At 45.6% G+C, this 22,039-nt stretch overlaps 3 protein-coding genes across 4 annotated transcripts in view; 1 reads left to right on the top strand and 2 right to left on the bottom strand.

The window, feature by feature from the left end:
- The first annotated feature begins 2,788 nt into the window (after positions 1-2,788).
- GPR75 (G protein-coupled receptor 75) lies at positions 2,789-6,026 on the top strand. The gene has a single exon (XM_072331979.1). It carries the CDS (start codon positions 2,823-2,825, stop codon positions 4,431-4,433), a length of 1,611 nt encoding a protein of 536 aa, XP_072188080.1. The 5' UTR covers positions 2,789-2,822; the 3' UTR covers positions 4,434-6,026.
- A 625-nt stretch (positions 6,027-6,651) lies between these two features.
- On the bottom strand, positions 6,652-11,540 carry LOC140250148 (toll-like receptor 2). 2 transcript variants are annotated; one of them, XM_072332627.1, is made up of 3 exons: positions 11,439-11,540; positions 11,042-11,312; positions 6,652-10,148 (listed from the first exon to the last, which is right to left on the bottom strand). In XM_072332627.1, exons 2-3 carry the CDS (start codon positions 11,098-11,100, stop codon positions 7,541-7,543), a joined length of 2,667 nt encoding a protein of 888 aa, XP_072188728.1. In that variant the 5' UTR covers positions 11,101-11,312; positions 11,439-11,540; the 3' UTR covers positions 6,652-7,540. The 2 variants fall into 2 exon arrangements, with proteins under 2 accessions (XP_072188728.1, XP_072188730.1); XM_072332629.1 differs by lacking the exon at positions 11,042-11,312 and having other exon boundaries at positions 7,455-10,148; positions 11,439-11,514.
- A 4,610-nt stretch (positions 11,541-16,150) lies between these two features.
- ERLEC1 (endoplasmic reticulum lectin 1) overlaps positions 16,151-22,039 on the bottom strand; it is a 10,294-nt gene continuing 4,405 nt past the window's right edge. The window contains exons 8-14 of the mRNA XM_072332778.1: positions 20,707-20,836; positions 19,675-19,836; positions 18,284-18,343; positions 17,670-17,794; positions 17,225-17,302; positions 16,937-17,012; positions 16,151-16,450 (exon numbers count right to left, since the gene is read on the bottom strand). Coding sequence (XP_072188879.1) covers positions 16,379-16,450; positions 16,937-17,012; positions 17,225-17,302; positions 17,670-17,794; positions 18,284-18,343; positions 19,675-19,836; positions 20,707-20,836 — 703 coding nt within the window. The 3' untranslated portion in view covers positions 16,151-16,378. The remainder of the gene's footprint in view (positions 16,451-16,936; positions 17,013-17,224; positions 17,303-17,669; positions 17,795-18,283; positions 18,344-19,674; positions 19,837-20,706; positions 20,837-22,039) is intronic.

The raw sequence follows: 22,039 nt of genomic DNA, 5'->3' as shown, positions 1-22,039 counted from the left end.
CCGTACTCTCCACTCAGTCTTGCACTTTCTTTCAAAGCTTCAGCATTCCTGGAATCCCACGGCAGAGACTCAGATTTCTTTTACTACCATGCTGAGGAAAACCCAATAGCCTGGAAGGTGGGGGTGGTGGAAGAAGTTGATACATACAATGGTTTGCTGACCACTGTCCTTGCAAGATATTAGCATAAATGAGTCTATAATCCACAATAGGGTTAGTTTTGCATTCTCACTGGCGCTGTGCCTGTCTATTCCCCATCTCAAAATAGAACCACTAAGTTTGAAGAAGACCTCTAAAGTAATTTTACCAACCATCAAATAGTTTCTATTTAGTCTTGTTGCAGAGGCTTCATGAATTCTGTCCCTAGTAATGAAGGGGAAGATAACCTAACCTAACCTGAGACCTCTACATTCTCCACAGGGTGGAGATAACTGTGTTCCAGGGAAGAGGTTTAGTGGGGGTTACCCCAGCATGGCACTTTGGGCACTAGGGCAGTGGTAATTTCAGTCTGCTGCAAAGAAGTGGTGGTTTGATTGCAGGAGAAAATTGAACTGTATGGGAGATGGAGATTACTGTTGTTTATGGCAGTGTGCATAAATAACATGCAAGCTGCAGTTGGTTTGCACTGTTGTTTGCTTCTCTCTCCCAGTCAACAGATGTGTCTGAGCTATTAAAAGGTATTTAGGATGAAAATCTCATGAGTTGATGTGAAGAAAGGTTGTTACCCTCTCCCTAGAAAGGAGAATATCTTACTAAAGCAGTCTCGAGTCCGGAGATCTCTCAGCACAGAATAAGGCTCAGGTGGTTGCCTGCATAGATTGCTAGCAAAATCGTCTGATTTCTGTGATTAGAGCACAGTGCTAAAGGGAGCCTGTTGGAAAGGGCCAGGCCAGCAAGACAAAGGGGCTGCGCAGTGTTGTGTGTTCCCGTGGGATCTTTCTGCCTCAGTTCATCCCATTGCTGAGTGAAAGTCTGTGTTCCAATGACCTCTTGTGGTTGCTGCCTCCTGCAGCCTTTGTGGGCACTCAGCTGAACTCAGACCATGGACCACAGCATTTCACTCCTTTAAATTACATGGACTTGCAAAAAACCGAAACCAACTCATTAGGCATTTGCAGCCTTATTTCTGTGTGTATTCCTATATGTGTGCTTCCACCTGCTAATCTAGTTACTAAAGGAAATCAAGCAGTTTATCCAAGTTAAAGCATTTACCACCTAATGTACCACTGGGAGTTATTCAGCCTTTCCTATCTCTTCAAAGGGCTTTTGTTTTGCAAATTGGTGTTGCCCTTTTTAGGGGCAATAAAAAATAACACCACGGCAGCAGTGAAGCCTAATGTAGGCATTATGCATTATGTGAAGCTGAGGTAGAAGTTCTTACACCATGTCTTGCTTCCACCTGCACACATTATCTGCTCTGAAAGGATGTGGATTTCGTGCGCGCATTAGTTTCGCTTACACAGAACAATTATCCCAGTTTCCCCAGTGTTAATCACTTTGGAGTAACTGAAGCTTGCATGCCTTGTTTAATCACACAGTTCAGCACTCTCTGGTGTTTGTGAATTAAGAACCTCAAGGAGGGGCGTTCTGGCTTGTCTGTGGAAGACCCCATGCTGGTTGTGGGTTCACCCACCCAAAATACAAGCAAGAGTAAAAATAGAAGTGGTGGTTAAACTGGAAGGCTTGACACCATGCCCATGATGTTCTGCATCTGAGACCTTGTCCAATCTTATATGCAGCCCTTTTAAGACCAGAACTGCACGATGCCCTGAGCAAGGTGCTTGGGTTGCAGCCCGCACCCATGGCTGCTGCTGTTCTCATGGCAGACTGCAGTAGCAATCGGACTGATTGCCAGCTGGGCGTTATTCTTAGCATGCAAGGCTCGTCAGCCTGGCTGCTGCTGTGAGTCATGGGTTTACTGAAAGAAATTGCTTTTAGTTTCAGAAGGAAACATGTTGAAAAAATACACTACTGACAAGCTTTCAGATGTCAATGGAATGCTCTTGTCGCTGTCTTGAGGCTTCCACAAAGCACTGCCGTGCTTCTGCAGCATAGCTGGGGGTAGAGGCAGGCAATTAAGATGATAGACTCACTTATATATGTGCCTATATATGTTAGAAATGAACAGTGTAAGACAAGTGCCAGTGTGTAAGACAGAAGTTCTGCATCTGCTGTGTTTCATCTGCTCGGTTTGCACGTAAAACGATGCCGAGGGGCAGGCAGATTTGCTGCCTGAAGCGCGGATGCTCAACGGCTCAGGGCTGGGCCTGCGCTTTGTTGGTGCTCTGTCATCAGGGAGGGGACACCGCAGCCTCGAGCTGCTCGCTCGGGGTCCGGGCACGGAATGGTTGCAAGGACCCTTAAAGGCCGGCTGGACCAACCGCCTCGCGCTCGCAGCCCGCAGCGGCAGAGCAGTGGCAGGGCGTTAGGGCCGAGGAGGATGGCAGCGAGCACGATGGGGCCGAGGCCCCGCCGTCCCCCTCCCCGCCGCCGTGCCGCCCTGGCAGGCTAAGGGCAGCGGCCGGAGCCGCGCGCGAGGGCCGGGGGGCGGCGAATCTGCCGTGCGTGTGCGCGGCGCCCCGCGGGCAGCCGCCGCTCCTGCCGAAGGGAGCGAGGCGGGAGACACCTCCGAGGCGGCCGCGACGAGCGGGGAAGGGGCCGGGCCGGGCCGCGGCGGCGGGCGCCATGGCGGGGCGGGCGGCGCCATGGCGGGGGCAGCCCTGAGGGAGCGGCGGCGGCGGCGGCGCGGCCGCGCGCGCCGTGCGGGGCGGCGGGAGAGCGGCCCCGCCATGGGCCCGCCGCGGCCGCGCTGAGGCGGCGGGCGATGAACGCGACGGGGCGGCTGCCGGCGGGGGGCGAGGAGGAGCCCCCCTCTGCCGCGCTGCTGCCGCTGGGCGGGAACGGCAGCGCCGCCGCAGGGCTGCGAGAGGGCACCCACACGGCTACCGTGGCGGCCTGCGCCTCGCTGCTGGCCCTGGTCTTTTGCCTGGGCTCCTACGGCAACCTCATCGTATTCTTGTCCTTCTTCGACCCGGCCCTCAGGAAATTCAGGACCAACTTCGACTTCATGATCCTCAACCTCTCCTTCTGCGACCTCTTCATCTGCGGGGTGGCCGCCCCCATGTTCGCCTTCGTCCTCTTCTTCGATTCGGCCCAAGGCGTGCCGGGTGCCTTCTGCTTCACCTTCCACCTCACCAGCTCCGGCTTCATCATCATGTCGCTGAAGACGGTGGCGGTGATCGCGCTGCACCGTCTGCGCATGGTGCTGGGGAAGCAGCCGCACCGCGCCGCACCCTTCCCCTGCACGCTGCTGCTCACCCTGCTGCTCTGGGCCACCAGCTTCACCCTGGCCACCATGGCCACCTTGAGAACCCACGGCTCCCGCCTCTGCCTTCCCATGTCCAGCTTTGCCCGTGGGGACGGTAAACTCATCCTCTACCTCTACGTCACCGACTTCATCTGCTGCGTGGCCGTGGTGTCCGTCTCCTACGTCATGATTGCGCAGGCCCTGCGGAGGAATGCCCAGGTGAGGAAGTGCCCACCTGCGGTGGCCGTGGGCGCCTCCAGACCCCAGCCCTTCGTGGTGCCGCCATCTGCCAGTGCTGGGCAGAGCGCCTTGCCTGCCTTGTACAGGAACCAGGGCTCCGGCAAGCCGCAGCACGGCCAGGCTCATGGCTATGCCACGCACCTGGGCCAGCCACCGGCTGCCGGCCGGCTGCAGCTCGTGTCAGCCGTCAACCTGTCCGCAGCCAAAGACTCCAGGGCGGTGGTGACGTGTGTTGTCATCGTGCTTTCCGTCCTGGTGTGCTGCCTGCCCCTGGGCATCTCTTTGGTGCAGGACGTGCTGTCCAGCAGCGGTGGCTTTGTGCTCTATCAGTTTGAACTGTGTGGATTTACTCTCATTTTTTTCAAATCTGGATTAAACCCTTTTATATATTCCCGCAACAGCGCCGGACTTCGGAGACGAGCCCTGTGGTGCCTGCAGTACCTATCCCTTGTCTTTTTCTGCTGCAAGCAGAAGACGAGGCTTCGAGCCATGGGCAAAGGCAGCCTGGAAGTCAACAGGAACAAGTCGTCCCACCATGAGACCAATTCAGCATACGTGTTGTCTCCTAAGCCTCAGAAAAAGTTTGTGGACCAGGCCTGTGGTCCTAGTCATTCCAAGGAGAGCGTGCTGAGTCCCAAGGCATCCTACGGGCATCAGCACTATGGACAGAGCAGCTCAACCCCCATGAACACTCGAATCGAGCCCTATTACAGCATCTACAACAGCAGCCCTTCCCAGGAAGCCAGCACCCCAAATAGCTTACAGCCAGTGAACTCAACTTTTGGATTTACCAAATCCTACATTGCCATGCACTACCACACCACCACTGACTTGGTGCGAGACTACGACAGCGCTTCGACCAAGCCAGTACCACTACCCTCAGTGTAACCATGGGAAAGCAGATCTGATCTAGCTCATTTAGGGGATGCCCATCACTGTTTGAGTTAATGACTGTTCTAAACTCAGTGGCGTTGCTGTACTGCTGCCAACTTAAAAAAGACCAGTAGTGTTAACATCCGGCTACATGAATTTGAAGTGAATTCTAGGATATCACTTCTGTGGCTTTTTCTTGAATTTCTGTATCAAGTCAGAAAGGGCAACGTTTTTGGCTTGCATTGTTACTTGATGACCTTTTTTGTTACTATTAAAAAAGATGTTAACTACGTGATTAGTTACATCATGAGGCAAGATATTTGGGAGCACAACCTGAGGCTGTGCCAAGAGTGTTGTCTGTTGAAGTGCATACTTGCCATATTTTTGGGAAGGAAGAGGTGGGAGGATGCTTGGTAATGCTTTAATGGTTCAAATTTCCATTTGCGGAAGGTCACAAGGATCGGTGGTGTTCTGTTGCAGCAACTGTCAGTAGCACTGAAATCTCTGTGAATTTCAGCTTCCTGGAGGAGGAGGGTTTGACAGACGGTGATGTATTGCCACTGGGAGGGGACTGGTGAGAAGAGTTGTGGTGCCACAATGAACCTCTGAAGTATACATATTGATTTCCACTGTACATTTATTGTAAGGATTGGTGACATTGTATATCCCAAAATAATGTATTGAGCCAAGTGTTTTTCATCTGATAGAAATAACTGCCCAGTACAAAACATGTGTTTTATTTGAGGGTAGGGCTGAATATCACAATATTATAGTATTGCCACCTGTTAATAATGCAGTCACCTCTGGAATATTCTACTTTGTACCAGTGTTGGCGGTTGCTCTTTGTCTGTGGCTTTATTTAAGGGTGGGAAGTTTGGCAGAGACATTCCTGACAGCTATGAACAGCTTTTAGAACAAGAGTAACAAGTTGTTGGAGGAGCCAGGCCACTATGAGGCTTTGATCTCATCCTGCAAAGAGCAATGTTGATTCGATTTAAAGTTTAGTATGTCTACCTACACTCTATCTAGTGGTTGACACTGTGAGCAAACAAACAGAAGGTAAGTATTTCTTATAAACCCACCCACTTGTGTCGTGCAGTGTGTTGTGGGGCTTCCTTAGGAGCTGGAACCATCTGCAGGCATTACAATTCCTGACAATCACTGCTTCAAGCGGACAGATCTTTTCCAAACAAGCAGTTGCCTCTCGGCTGCTGTTGGCTTCAGGAGGGCTGTAGTACCTCCAGAGTGACCGTGCCACGGGCATCTGGTGCCTGTGGTAGGAGGATGCCACCCCTTTAACAGAATGGTCGCGATGGGAAGGTGGTTTGTTTCTTCATTCACCTCATTGCTGCGCGTGAGTCATCGTTGGTTTGGGCTATTTGTTAACCAAACTGTTTTCAAGATTTTCCTGGAAGGCTATTACTTTATGAACACTGTTCTTTGTTTAGCACTCTGTATTTTAATTAACTTTGAATAATTCAGTATGGCTTTATTGCAATAAAATGAAGGCAGACAGCTTTCTAATACTGATGTAAAATTGAAAGTGTTTCAGTAAGCCTGTTTGTTCCCTCTGCCCAGATGTGGTTCTTACTGACATGATTACAAAAGATATTTAAAAGCTGTGTGGTTTGCTCTTTTTCTCTCTTTGCATTTCTCTTAATTTGGAGGTAAAAATACATGGTGTTTGGACCATCTCATACTGCAGAGTGTAGGGCAGGGTCTGGGATGGACCTTGTGGGAGATGTGTGCTAAGTCTGGTTTGGACATGAGGCATGAAACATGAAGGTTTTATGTTGCTGTATGTGTGCACATTTCCATAGTGTGCATTTGCTTTGGGTCTCCTGAGCTTTGTCACGTGACAGGAGATTAAACCCTTCTTGTCTTATTCACAAAAGTAGTTCACAAAAGTAATTTGCACTGAATGTTCATGCAGGAGTAAAGAGGAGAGGGTATAGCTTTGGGACAGGAGGAGGTTTTATTTCCTTTATGTGAAATGTCATTAAGGCAAAGGAAATTGAGTCCCTTTAAAGGACCCTGTGATATTCTCCTGCTTAACCCTTGCTGCCCATTGTGCTCCTAAAGCAACCAATGTGTTCATGTGTTTATAGTGTCTGACAGGCAAGTGTAACAACTTCATTCAAACAATATCTGATTTAAGTTTTTGATTCTATTTAATAACTGTCTTTTTGGAGGAGGTTTATGGATGTAGCAAATAGAAGAGTGATTGCATTTTGAAAATACATAGCCACAATTTCTTTCAAGCACAATTTAAACTGAAGTAATCAGCTGTATGACAAAAACAACTTCCTTTAGACTCTCCTCTGGTATATCTAGTCTTTTCTTTCCTTTAGTCTGCTTGGACTATCAGAACCAGCCAGGTAAAGATCAGTGGTTTGAGTTTGCTCATCTTACAAACGAATCCAGGTTGTGCTGCACTAAATGATCTGTTCTCAACTGATACTTATTTACTGCCAGGACCTGCTTTTCTCGCTTGAATGTGGAATGTGCCAGGTCAGCTGATAATCCTTTTATTTTTTCATGTAATATAAGTAAGTAGCTTTAGGCGATGATGGTGACTAGGCAGAGGTAGCACCAAAATGATTTGAAATGGATTAGGCTGATCATGTCAGGTGAAATTTTCTTAAACATCATTATACAGAATTTTCTTGCCCGTTCTTCAGAGGTTTGTGGTAGCAGCATTTAGATAAAGCACCGATTATTTAACAGCACAGGCTGCCACACTCAGCTGGCTTGGTCTTGGTCGTCTGGTTCTAATGGTAGTCTAGTGCATTCTATTTGAAGCTGTCCTAGACTTAAGAATCTGAAGCGCATTGTATTTGAATCACACTGCTTTCCATTATTTCTGCAGTAATCTCCCAAAGATAGTTAGGATCTGCAGTATGACTCAAGCTGTTCTTCCTTTCAGGGGACAACCACAACATTTTAAGAAATGCTAGTAATGACTGAAGAAAATCAAGCCCCCAGAAATGAAAGGCTGTTTACCAGTGCTCAGGTCTCAGCCCTCTGGATAACAACACAGCAGGCTTTGCAGAAGGTAATCATGGAAATACACTTATTGGACTGCTGACTTTCCAGGCACAGTCTGTGTAAGTCCTTGTCTCTCATTCCATCTCAATGATATCCTCGTTGAGTCCGTTTTCTGCTCTCACCAGTGGTTCATTGGTTGTTTTTAGGACAGCTGCCAGCTGATGCCAGAACATCTTCTGTTTGTGTTCTTCGGGGCTCCACTTTAAGTAGGTTTTTCTTTTCAGCAGCTTCCTGAGTTTGCTGAACTTCTGAGGCACGCTGTTGGGCGGGAGGTCTTCCAGCACTATCATAATGAGGGAATCCTGATTTTCATCCAGGACCCGGTGTTCAGCAAAATATAGTTCATACTGACACCAGCAGCTATTTACAAAACTGGGAGAGAGGACAAAAAGGACTTTATGGCTGTTCTCTATGCAGTAAAAGATGTTGCCGAGTACAGGATGCCCCGGTTTGAAGTCTCTCTCGTGATAACATATCTTGAATCCGTCATTTTCCAGTTTTTTCAGTAGATTCTCTTTTGTCCACTCTGCATCATGCTCACTGTATGAAATGAAGGCATCGAAGGGCTTGTTTTCTGGCCTCTTCTTGTACTGCTTCCTTTTTGCCATACACCAGTACCAGCCCATTCTCACATACCATAGCCCATCAAAGCGCCAACATAAGCCTGTTAGTACCAGAACAACCAGGATGGCCATACAAGCTGTAATGGCCATCTGAATGCCCAGGGAGCAGTGCAGAAGTGTGAGATTACTGCCCTTCACCAGCGAGCCCCGTCTGTCTGGTGGAAAGCTGCACCTGAGATCATCTTTGCCATTTATCTGCAAATGTGGGTTATGCATGTAGATGTTCACAAACCAGTATAAGTCACAGTTACAAAAGAAATGTTTACCTTGAACAGTCAGAACACTCAACCTTGTTAACTGTCCAAAAGTATCCTGCACTATGGTAGTGATGGCATTGTCGCTAATGTCCAGCTCCTCCAGAGAAGCTGGGAGGGAGCCGTGCTGCAGGAAGGAGATCTTATTCCCTGATAAATTAAAATGCTTTAGCATCAGGAGAGATTGCCCAAAGTGGTCAGGGAGTTCTGAGATTAGATTGTGACTACAGTCCAGGTTAGTGAGAGCAGAAATTTGGCTGGAAGGTTCCAGTCTGGTGATTAGGTTTCCAGAGACGTTAAGCAATTCGAGGTTCTCCGGAGCTTTGGTTAATGACAGCACCTTCAGCTTATTTTTACTAATATCGCATGTCATTAAAGTCAACGGGAAGTATTCGGGATGCATGTCTGTAATTTTATTATTTTGAACATTAAATACGGTTAAGTTGGAGAGAGATTTAAACCCAGGGGGTATTATTTTAATATCACTGTTACTTATGTCGAGGTACTGCAGAGAGGGAGGTAAGTCAGGAAGCATGGAAATCCGATTGCTGCTGAGATCCAGAAATAGTAGGTCTTGCATTCTGTTGGCAAACCATTCTGGAAGTTCCACGATGGAGCAGTTGGACACTTTCAGGTGTTTTACTCTCTCTGGAAGGCTCTCGATGGGTGTACCAGCCTGGTTTCTGACAAAGGAAATGGCGCTGATGTGTACGGTTCCAGGGAGAGGTCTTGGCGTTGCACTGGGGCTTTCTGGACGCACGGTATATATGAGCTGATTTCCTTGAACGTACATACGTTCTAATTTAGATAACTTCTTAGCAAAATTTGCTGGTATTGTACTGATGTTTGTGAAGGACAAATCAATGACCGTGATAGTCGGTGGGAGGCACATTGTTTCCAAGCTGTTTATGGGATTGTTGCTGATATTTAAAAATGAAAAGTTGCTGAATGGGAAGTGACAGATTGCGTCAACATCTATGTTGTTAATTGTTATTTTGTTGTTGCTGGCATCAACGGACTGTATATCTTTCATTGGCAAAAGCAGGATGAACAGAGATAGAAGATCCATTTCCAGGTCGCTGTGACTAATGTTAAACTCCAGAACACCACCCAGCTGAGCTTGGCAGAGGTCTGCATCCAGTTTTGCTGTCAGCTCTTCATTAGACAGTTTTGTCCTTGACAGGTCAAGTAACCCATTGGTCGATGCCGCACACAAGTCAGGTCTCAGAGTGGCTGCTGGAGGGGAAGTTGTATTTTCCTCTGATCTTCTTTGTCTGAACCCTGGGCTAACATTTCCAGGATCGGATGGATCTTCCAAATGTGGCAGCAGTTTAGCTGGTGCAGAAGGCTCCAGAGCAGCCTCAGCTGATTTTTGAAAATACATGTAGATCTGTGAAGGCTCTGAAGCTCCGCTGCTCAGTTTGACTTTCAGGCGAGCTGCAAGACCAGATACCAGAAGATTCTTATCATTAAATGATAAATCCACAGAAACAAGGCTGAGCAGGTTCTCAAATGCGCCAGGTTCAATGTCCTTAATGTGATTGTAGGAAAGGTCCAAAACTTCTAGGACATCAAAACCTTCAAAGTCTCTTTTGGTTATTTTTTCAATTGCATTATGGGAGAAGTTGAGAGCTCTTGCTGTTTTGGGAGCTTGTGCTTCTGATACAGAAGAAAGGTTTAAATAAGAGTAGTTATAAAATGGGAAGGAAGATGCTGGAGATGTTCTCTGAGTTAGGAATCCATTTGCTTCATTGAATAAGAAAGAAATGAAGTAGAAATAATGACTTCCAATAAGAATCTTCATCCTATAGAAAAGAAGTGTAAAATCCATCATTATAATATGCTCTACATTGCAAAAATGAGTATCCTTTAAATATGTTAAAGTATCCTACTTTGCTGGCAAGCACATACATTGCTTTATTAGTTGCATCTGAATCCTTTCTCCTCTACACAAAAACGTCCTGCTTCATTACTGTGTTCAAGAGGCAATACTAGAAGAGGTGTCAGAAGGATGTGAAGTAGAGCACTGTACATTTCAGATCACTGTAGTGAGTGTTTGCTCATGGAAAATACCTTTTCCCTTCCCCAGGCAGGTTGTAAGCAGCCCTTGCAGCAACAGCTTCCCATTGTGCAATCTGAACTGTGCTTTCCTAAATGCTGTTTGCAAGTCTTGTGCTTCTCATCCTGGCTCACAACTGAATTTACCACTGAACAATGATTTAATCTTACCTGTAGGAAGAAGAAAAAGAGAAAACTGGATCCAAAGATGGAATTGGGGGATTTGGATGTGGCACCCTGCACCAGGAGAGGTCACTGCCTGCCTACCCACTCATTTCTGAAGACTTCTCTAAGCCTGGTAACATCACTGCTCGGCTCCTTTCTTGCCCCACGTCTTTTCTGGGAGTTTGCTCACACTGGATCATGCACTTCCATGTCTTCTACTTGTTACATGGAAATGTAGAGTGATCGAGCCTTAGCCCCTTTTAGCCGCCACCACAGCCACCAGACCAGGATCCTCACATTTAACTAAGAAGAAGAAAGCAGAGGGAAAGCACAGCCTTTCCAGGTATGTCCCCAGTCTTGAACCAGCCCCAAGACCGGAACCAGGACCAGCCCCACCAAGCGTCCCACACCATAAGCCACCCCTGCAGTGTCAATGCCTTACAGCACCTAGAGATGAGAGACAGTTAATGCCTACCTTGTGTTTCCAGTGCCCACTCTCCTCGCAGCCCTGCTGCAGCCTCTGGAGATGCCCATCCCCACTGCTGCTTTTGTAGTGCTGGCAGCAGGGTGGGACGGGCTGTGGGGTGTGTGCAGCAGGGTTTTCCTTCTCACAGCAAGAAACCTTCTTGTCAATGGAAGCCAATTGCTCAGGGGGAAATGGGGAATGGGAGTTGCTTGACTTAAGGCTTAGGGGTCACTCTAGACTACCTGCTCCCAAAGTATCCTCTGGGATTTTGGCTGCTGTTCTGCAGTTATGGTAAAGAAAGGAAGGAGAACCAATGGTTAGTGGAGGATACTCTGCAGTGATGTCCCACTGCACTGTTTTCATCCTTCCTGGAGGGGGAAGAAAAACCAAGTGTCATTAGACTTACATTTGAAAATGGGAGAGCCGGTCACGCTGCTGCTGGAAGGCTGAGCAGGGAAAAGGAGATTTGCTTTGTGTCTGTAGTGCTGCCTTGAAAAATGTGCTCTTTGCTTACAGCTCGCTCAGGTCAGGATGTTGGTGGGTGGGGAGTCAACGGATTGCACAAGGCACTGAATGCTGTTTCTTCTAAAAAAAACTGAAGATGTTTCCACTGTTTTGTAACCATCAGTGACTAGAAATTCTTGTGATAGCTCTGAGGCTCTCCTGTCCGGTCCTGAGGGACTGGAAAACCCCAGGGTTGTTTGTGTCCCCCTTCTCATCAGACTTTCCTGCCCAGCCAGGTTGTGGGAATTGCCCTGAAGCTGCGCCTTGCCCAGACAGATCCCACCATGCTTTAGGAGGAGACAGGAAATCAAGAGCGTTCCGGACATGTCAGGATTGAACTGGTGGTGACCCCCTGTAGGTAGCCGTATCTCCCTGGTGAGCCTGCCTTCCCCAATCAGAACACAACCACTCACTTCTCAAAACTCACTCTGCAGCCCCCTCTTGTGAGAAGGTGTACCAGCTGTGTTCCAGCGCGGGATTGCTTGGGGGATCGTGGAGGAACTGCAGCGTACAAGAAAGACCCGTTTGAGTAAAGGGGCAAAATGCAAGTGTGGCCGGGGGCAGAACTGAGGCAGATGTGAGGGGTCCAAATGCCAGTGTTGTAATGGTAATGTTAAAATAATACCCCAAACTATGTCCAAGCCTGGTAATCTTACTTTGCCCCTTGAGGTAGGTGAAACTTTGTAGGGGTTGTTTTGTCTCACACATTGAGCCACTGCATCCTTTCAGCTCTATCTAGCTGTGCTGTGCTGTTGCCTTACATAAATAATCTCTCTGCTTCTTGCTTCATGTAATTTGTGAGTTTTAATGGCAGTTAGGAATTTGGTCTAGAAGGAACCCTTATTGTCTGAAGTGTCAGTCTCTTTGAGTAGAGCTGGAACAGCACTCGTCTTATGACTCTTACTTTCTACAGGAAATTCCTATTCCATTTCCTGATGTCTGTTTAGCAGGTCTCAGCAGGAAGTGAGTGACTCTTTGCCACACAGGGCTGGGTTTTGTAGGACTCCACCAGTTTCTGGCTGGTAAGTGAGTTCTAAGCATTCCTATACTGATAAACTGGGGAGAGGGGAATGCCATTAGGTACTCATTGCTGATGATCTTTCTAGTGTGTGGATGAATCTGGTATTCTGGGGCATAAAACTGTTCATTCTTTGAGCTCTTCTCATTGAAATAAACACCTTCAATAGGCGGCATATTTCTCCTTCACAAATCTACTTTCCTTTGATGTAGTTCCCTTTGACTAATAGCAGATTACATCAGTGCTATTACTGCTGTCTGCCATTCGAGTTCTTTTCCACACTGGTGACTCTTAAATGAGGAAGGAAATAAATGCCTCTCAGGCTGAAATGCAAACCCACATACCATCCCAGGCATAAATCTAAGCAGCTTGGCCCCTAAACCCACAAAGCTCCAGTTCCACTTTGTGCTTTCTGCACACCCAAAGCTCATTTTTCCCTCTTTGTGGTACTGAGAGGTTCCCACATCCCAGGGCCTGCCTAGGAGAGCTTCTCTTCCAGATTCAAATGTATGAGAACATAAGTTTATGCTGGGATTAATTACTTACAGCATTATCAACTCGTGATCTGCTGTGCCCTTTGGTTTTTGGTGCACATCTGTTCTTCTCCTCCTCCCACTCTGGTTCTTTCCCAACTCAGCCGTTAGGAGGAGATATATGGGAGAGGGTAATAGAGAAAAGTGCTCCTCATCAATGTGTTTCAGTCAAGTCCTTCCTGAAAAAGCCATGTAAGGAAACCCGCTCTGTCTGCTGGGCTGGCCCTGTTATGCGGGAGTTGTTGCACCACACAGTAGTTCTTTTCAGTAAGGACAGGATGAAGAAATTCTAATGGCTTGAAAAAAATAGATACTAGTTTTCTGTGAGAAGAGGAAAAACTTGTAGTGCAGCAGTGCTCCCACTGCGCTTGGAGCAGATGATATCAACACCCTCTGCTGACCTTTACTGGCAAAGATAAGCGACGTGCACAACCCAGATCAAAAGCAGCTACCAGCCTGTCACCCAGTCCCTGTCACAATAAATAGCTGGTTGAAGCCATCATCAGTGGTAGTGGCTGGACAAAATGGACTGCCTGGCAGAGGAGATGTCCTGGCAGAGGAATGTGAGGCCACCATGCAGCATGGATTCAGCCCTTAGTCTCTTGGAGGCAAAATACCTCAGCGACCTGAGCTTTAGCAATTGCTTCGTGCTTTACTTTTCACCTCTGTTATCCAGTCATGCACTTTACTCACTGTTGGCAGAGCTTTTTCTTTCTATAGTAATAAATAGTTGTAAATCTGGTATTGCCTCATGTACCATTTTGGTGTTTGATGTCCAATGAAGCCTTTGTTGCATAATGCAGAGTGCTAATGGCAGAGCCAGAGCTTGGATGTCACGGTGTTGTGCATGCAGGCATTTTGGATGCAGAGCGGGGATATGTGAGCACATTGCTTCCCCTGCAAGGGTTGGCAGAAGAATATGGAGAACTGGATATGTGGTTTTGGCAACAGCACATAAATAGCAGCAGACATTCATTGGTTTTAGTGGCATGCTGAGGTGCTGCGGCTGCTTAGTCACAGGGGTTGCACTTCCCCACTGTGCTGGAAACTTCTCTGCCATGAGGGGAAGTGGAATCCTTTAAATTCTGCAGCGTATATATCTGTATCTTCTCCTCTGATCTAATCTACCAGAACAAGCAGATGTGCAGAAAGGCATTAGTGCGTTGTGGTTTCTCTTCCCTTGAATGCGACCTAACCCAGTTTGTGCTGACAAAGTCTGACCATGTCCCCAGCACACAGCCTGGGGCTCAAGAACTCACAGCTTAATAATTCTGCCCAGCACTGAGCCACACTGATGCTGGCTTTCCTAAAAGCAGGTGAATAGAGATGGGGCAGCCTCAACTCAGAACTGCCATGAGGGGTTGCGCAGTTCTGGCTCCCACTTCCACCTGCTGCTGCAGCCTCAGTAAGAATCAGCCAGCCCATTATCAAGACAGATTAGAGGCAGCTATTGCTAAACGTTGTATTTTCTTACTGTTAACGTTGACTTGGGAGTGCCCAAAGTAGTTTAAAGACATTTTGGTTGCAGCTGCTCACACTGCAGTTCCACCTTTGACATCCATACAGAAAGTGTGGGAAGATGCTGCTGGAGCCTGCAGACTTCTCTTGTGTATCTGCACTTCCTGAGACCTACGCACTGCCCACCTGCAGACACAAAGAACTCGTTGAATTGTGTGTAAAGACAGTCTTTGGTCAGTAGGGGGCCCAGATTGCTAACAGCTGTTGCTGGGTGCCAAGTGGGAGGACTGGGGCTATTCAGACAAGTAAAAATACTTCAAGGAAACTAAGTTAAATATCCAAAGTCCGGTCTTTGCTTCTTACACCCCAAGTTTTCTAAAAGCTGGCTTAAAACAAGATTAAAATTTAAGGATGATTTTCCTCATGCTTTCCACAATTAGAGAACGGGACAAAATCTGGGTAAGATCCTCTTCCCCTGTCCTAGACATAACAGGGCTGAGCAATCCAAAATTAGGATGTGAACAGGAAGAATGACTTTGCATCATTTAGATCTAAATGAGTTCTCTTCTACTGCGTAAGAGAATAAATTTAGTTGTTAATTTCAACAGTCTCACAGCTTCTTGGTTCTCTGGATAGTACCAGACCAGTCACATGCCAGATGCTCAGTGGATTTCTGCTTGAGATCAGTTACCAAATGCCTTGCCCGACTCTAGGAAAGAGGAAACCTGCAGCTGGCTGACAAACTAATGGCAACCTAGACACTGGGAGCACATAATTACCACACGCTGAAGTGTTGCCCAACTTCTGTGCATCTTGGCATCATTACACACCTTGCACAACTCTCAAGCTCGTTATGGTGGAACTCAAGGAGAAAGTATCTGAAAGCATTCCATAAGTTCTTTCTCAGCTGGAACCTTGATGATCCTCAGCAGGATGGTGCACATGGCAGCAGTCTAAATGCAGGGCCGTGACCAAAGGACAGACAGGTCATCTGGTGTGTCTAGTGTGGACAAGGGTGGTTTGTGATCACTCAAAACAAGTTAGCCAGCTGGCACTAAGCAAAAGCTCCAAAGGAACTTTCTGCCAGCCCTGCAACGTTCTCTCAAGGAAGGAAATCCTTTGGGGTATGTTGCATGTTGGTTCCAAAGCCATCTAGTATATAACTTAGCTTCCCAACCAGAACAGCAACTCTGGTACATGTCAGCAGCAATGGTCAGCAAAATAAATACATTAAAATGAATCTTATGAGGTTAGTAATATGTACAGAAACAACAAAACAAATAGGACTTAAAAAGCAGACGTGACAGCTGAATGGGGACAAAGTAAGAGGCAAAAGGACTGTGATATTAATACAGGTTCCATCAGTCAAACTGAGGCAGCATTTGAGTTTGGACAAACTAAGTAAATGCATTATAGAACTGATTCTTGTTGAGGTGCCTGCTGAAGGCTTCTGCAAGAAGTGTTGGCTTCCCTTTTCCCTTCTGTTGGCAGCTGAACTCCTCCCTTGAAGCCGGACTGCATCTATTTTGCCTTTTGAAAGCTGGTAAGCTGTAACTTAACAATGACAAGAACCAAGGCAGAATGCCTCACACACAAGTCAAACAAGGAGTGCAAGACAAGATTTTAATTGTTAAAAGTTTATCGATAACCTCTTATATACACATAATTATACACAAAGTGGTTCATGAGTCCCTCATCTCGGAGAAATCTGCTGGTGAGGCTGGTTGGTTGAACATGTCTTCTGTTCGGTCATCTCACAGGTATGATGTTAATGTGGAAAAGGCCAGCTGGGATGTTGATGGCTATGGCTTTCTTCATAGATCGTGCTGTTCTTTAGCTAGGTACTGAAAGGAGCCCGTATTCATCTGCTGTATCCAAAATCTTACAGATGACGGGAGATTCCACCTTGAACACATGAGATCAAAATATTAAACTGTGAGAATACCAAATAACTGTGAAATAACTTTTACAAGAGGTTGCAACAGAGATCACAAGATAAATCACAACAGAGGGCAAGAGGCACAGCATGTGTCACGTGTGTACGGTGCCCAGTGGTGACCAGATGGAGCAGCACCTTCATCAGATTTAGTAAGAACACTAAAATGACGTCAGCATTTTTTCAGTGCACCTGGAAATCCTGATGTGTGTTTCTCTGCAATGCCTACGATCCCCTGTCAGGGGCAGGCTGCACTGCTAGTCCTGCTTCAGATGGCAGCTGTAAAGTTTGTCACTTGAGTTGAAAAATCTACCAGATTAAACCCTGTGACTAAGAAAGGTGGTCAATAAAGTCAGAACTAATCTCACACTTTCCATGAGGTGGAAACGTGTACCCTGCGACACCCTCCACTACGTGACAGCTGAGCTTGGAAACCCAAGTATGTGTTTACGTACCCCAAGGATGTATTGGCAAGAATGAGGCTCTAGCATATATATGGTTACAGCATGAGGTGAATCAGACTCTTTGCATCTGAAAAAAGAAATGTTGCTGTGTTTAGCATTTAAGAAGCACAAAAATAAATTATATTTCCCTTCCATCAGTATCATTTTTAGTAAGCCCAGTTAACAGTTGTTGCTTTCTGAGCTTTAGGAAAGGGGGAAAGATCCGACTTTCCCTTCTGGAAGTGAAAGCAGAAACACAAAACATCGGTTTATTAAAAAGAAAAAAAGAAGTGAACTTACTTCAATTTCACTGTCACCTGCCTTGGCTTGTCAGTTAAGTCACAAACATCTCCATTTCCATAGAAATGAGACACCATCCTGCCCAAAAGTTTGGAAACAGAAAACACAACTGTTATGCACAAAGCTAATTTAATACAGCATCTCATAACTTCAAGTATTTAACTCCAACATGTAGAATGAAGAAGTAAAATACCGTATTTCAGCATTACAGGAGCAAACAGTTGTTTACTATTGGAAGAATCTACCTCATATCCAAAGTCTTGAATTATGTTTCTTGACATGGCATGTTGATCGGGGGGAAAAAAAACCCAACATGCCTGTAACAGCTTATCTATCAGTAAAAATTCACGTGTGGCTGAAGTGGATGTTGGCATTTATATTTCTCTGCCACACGTATGAGAGGAACTCATAACCACAGCAGTAATCTCAGGGTCTGTAACCATACCTAACTGTCTGCGTACCATCTTCTTTAAGATAGTATGTTCTAGCAGCATTCTTTCTGGACCATTCAATGTGTTCCTCCTTGTTCCAGGTACCCACGACCACAGAAGTCTTGCCACTTTCCTTGTCCTAAAACAAGAAAGGCTGATAGTGACCTTGTACAGTAATTTTAGCAGTGAAGATGTCTGAATGAGTGAAATGTCATTTCTAGAACAAGTCTGCTCCTGTCAACATGACACATTCTTGCATTTGGGACAAGCTATGAAGGATGATGCTGTAGGGTCAAGACTCAAGTTGATGGTCTCTTCAGAACAGTCACCTAGGCTGTGTAAGCTGATAAACGTACTTCAATGACCAGAAGAGCATTTTCACAAGAAAGACACGTTATTTTCAGCTTTCATTATCACTGTGCTCTACCTGACATGGTATCTGTGTTACCCTGCATAAACTCTTACGCATCACTGAGGATTCACGTTCTGAAATCTGTGCTCTTAAACACAAAATGCTGATCAGCCAAGAAAAGGATTCTGCTTTTTTGAGACCAAATACGGACCCTCCAGCCTCTCCATCACCACCCGCAGCCATCTAGTGGCAGAGCACAGAACTACGTGCACATACCTCGTGATACTGATGAACATATTTGCCGTAGCAGAATTCATACTTCCACCAACCGACACCCTAAGGAGGGGTATAATTTCAGCATTAAACCAAAATAAAGCCCCCAAGCAACCACTCCCATTTACCCTCCTGACCCAAAACCGCTGGTTATTTTAGCTTTAAAACTCCAATCCTATTAATCAGAAATATTGATTCCTGATTTGCATTGAAACAGAAACCCTTATTAGACTAACTGGCAGAGTTAGGAGCTGGAATAGAATAGGAATTAGAGCAAAAAGGACCTCGTTTTTATGTAAACTCTTGAGAAAAGCTGCAAAAGAACTAAATTCCTTCAACTATTTGTATTCCCTCTATTCATCTTGTAAAGAAATGTTTTCTCTTTCAAAGAAGGGGACAACTTCAGGTATCTTTTCTCTGCTGGCTGTTTATGTTTTATCTATTATTTTCTGGCTTTCTCATTAACAAAATCAGCACAACTCTCATTTCACCATCTGTTCAGTCAAAGTCAAAACTGAAGACACCTTTCTAGCACAGACCTTGGTACAAAAACCTTCCCTTTACCAAAAGGTACTGATATAACATTAACTTGATGTGGCTTCTGTAAGTTGTGCACTGGTTTTATTTAGATAATAGAACTGTATCGTTGCTTTAACTTTGCATTTAACCCAGCACAACCAAGCAAGCATGACTTAATGAGGATCTATTTAAATATCTGAGAGTCAGGGAAATATCATTTGTGAGCATTAAGACTTCCAACTCTCTGCTCTCCAGATCCCAGTGAAGGCTATAGATTTACACCCCAAAATGCTTTTCTCTTCAAACACAAACCAGTCCTATAACTAGCACGACAGGAGCACCACGTACCCAGAAATAACTGTAGTATTTGGTGGGGAAGAGGGCAAAAACCAGACAGTAGTGCTGGCTTTAAGGAAGGTTTTGCCACAGCACAATGCAACATTGAGATGCTGTAGGCTGGACACAGCCAAGACAGCATATTTAAAGATCCAAGATAACTGCGCAAGAACTGGTCTTGAATTTAGCACAGAAGAATACTTGTAATTAAGGCTGAATGAAATATCACAGAATCAAAGAATCACCAAGGTTGGAAAAGACCTCAAGATCATCCTGTCCAACCATCCACCTACCATCAGTACTTCTCCACTTAGTACAACATCTAAATGTTTCTTGAACACCACCCAGGATGGTGACTCCACCACCTCTCTGGGCAGCCCTCTTCTGTTATCAGGAAACAGTGTGGCCCCCTCACCTCCCATTGAGGGAGTAATTTCATAGGGGAAAAAAAAAATTATGTATATACATACACACACACACAAAATGCTGTGTGCAATTAAGGAGTAGCTATTTGACTGTATTTAGCCTTTATTTCTTACCCCATGGAAACAGTAGGAACCACTGAGAAATTCCTTTATAAGTTGGTCGTCAGTCAGTTTGGAGATGAGGGTTGTTCCTACAGTTAATAGCTGATGGCTACCAATAGCAACAGGCTTATGAATGGAAGAAAACTTCTCTTCTTTTGTTGAAGGAGTTTCTTCCTGAAATTAAAGTATATACAAATGTAATACATAGATTTAATACAGAATCATAGAATCACCAAGGTTGGAAAAGGCCTCCAGGATCATCCAGCCCAACCACCCACCTACCACCAATATTCCTCCACTACACCACGTTCCTCAGTGCACCAGAACAGTTCCTGAACACCTCCAGGACAGTGACTCCACCACCTCCCTAAGCAGCCCACTCCAGCACCTCCACTCCAGCACCTGATCACTCCTGCATAGAAGAAACTGTTCCTAACATCCAACCTGAATCTCCCTTGGTGCAATACATCACAGTATCACATAGTATCACAGTATCGTGCGAGTTGGAAGGGACCTTAGAGATCATCGAGTCCAACTCCCAGGTTTCAAGCCCTCTGTGTAGAGAAGCGGCACTTCTACCCCCTGCACCACAGGGGGGATTCAAACCCTGGGCCACCGGTGTTGCAAGCAGCAATTCTACCACTGCGCCACCGTGGCCCCTATAAAATTTTATCAATTATAGGAAATCACTTAATACTTTGTGAGGCACACTGTGAAGAAAAGAAAGCATGAAAACAGTGACAAAATGCTTTCACTGTCTTAGATGTAGCTGCAAAACAGATTCCAAGCCTGGACCTTAGCAACTCTGCAAACTGCAGGCTAAGAAGGCTACGGAAGTTTTCAGTCAGTTGCCCAAACTTAACTAACATGTTTTCCTTCCAGTTAAGTAAGCTACATAAATAAGCAACAAACTTAAAGACTGTTCCAAAGTCTGATGTGCCCTTCTAATGTAGATTAAAACAGCCTATTCCACCAAGCTGCACATTAAATGTATTATAACATGAACAGTAAACACTTTCAAACATAAAAAAAGAAACCACCTACCTCTTTAGCCCTTTTAAAAGGCATCTTCATCATTTCTTGCTGTTTCTCCAGCTGCTCCAGTTTATGGGGTTTAAGTGGGGATCCGGGCAGAGACTGGCAAAAGATGTCATTCACAGGGGAAGCCCTAAACCTGTCCGAATGATTTACAGAGAAATCACTTAGTATGCTTTAAAGATAAAACATGCTTTTTTTATTGTTCTATGTTTCTGACCGGCTTGGGGCAGTCAGTTTTTCCCTGCAGTTTTTCCCTACACCACCACAGTCAAAGCCTCGATGTTCTCACAACTGATCTAAGTTCCTACAGAAACAAAACATAGGGCATGCCTTCTTCCACTGCATATATGCCATTATTCCACTAACGCTCTTAGTTAGCTATGCAAAAAGCAGCTTATCTCAAGAAAGGAAAAGCAGAAGGATGAAGCAGGGCTACAGCTGCCTCCTTGCTTTACACAAAGCGAGGTACCATTAAAAAGGAAAAAGCATTTTAAAAGTCAAATAGTAACTAAAGAAGATGCCAACTAGTTCCAATGGATATTCTTCTGCTAAGTTAGTACAGCTGCATCACTGGATAAGACAGTGATTGCAGAGAAAAAGGGCTGCTTCTGAAGTACTGCTCAGAGGTGTCGAACACTGCAGGAAAAGTGCCCTTCAAACAAAGCGGGTTTGTTTGCTGCGACCTCTGCTGATGCCGAGCAGCAATTCAAGCCCGCTATCTCCACCTATCTCTGTTGACTAAGATTATATAAGTGGGAAATATCCTACTGTAATCACTTGCAAGTGTTTCTTGCCAGTGGCCAGAAATCCTTCCACGTCTGAGAGGGAGTAGTGGCTGAAGACAGTATTCTTATCACATGGAAGAACAACCTGCCTTCCCCTTTCAGTTCTTGTGCCAATACATACAGTATACATATGGTACCTGCGTGCAGTAGGTAAGTGCATCAGATAACACAGTAGTAACAGATCCATCCATGTGAAAAAGATTAATAACTGGATATTTACCAGCAGCATTACTTATTTACCCCCTAAATGGCAAGCATTTATCAATTGCAGTCAAAGATTTTACCATTTGGACTTTGTAGCCTGCTTCAGAACAGCAATGAAACACTCGCCTGTTCTAACACCTCTGAGTATGGGAAATTCAGAGCTCCATTGATGATCTCCCCTTTCATTTTTATGTCATGTAATTTGCAATTCTGTTTACAGTCCTGAGAAGGTCAAAACTATAGAAACTAAGAAACCAATCCTGATTTTTGGAAAAACAACACAAATTGTGAACTCTTCATGTGAAAATGACTCAGACAGCAGAAGCAAAGACACTAAACCAAGACCAACA

Source organism: Excalfactoria chinensis, chromosome 3, assembly GCF_039878825.1.
Source record: "Excalfactoria chinensis isolate bCotChi1 chromosome 3, bCotChi1.hap2, whole genome shotgun sequence".
Classification (NCBI taxonomy): Eukaryota; Metazoa; Chordata; class Aves; order Galliformes; family Phasianidae; genus Excalfactoria; species Excalfactoria chinensis.
The sequence above is the reverse complement of the archived record's forward strand: the minus strand, read 5'-3'. Positions and strand labels throughout refer to the sequence as shown.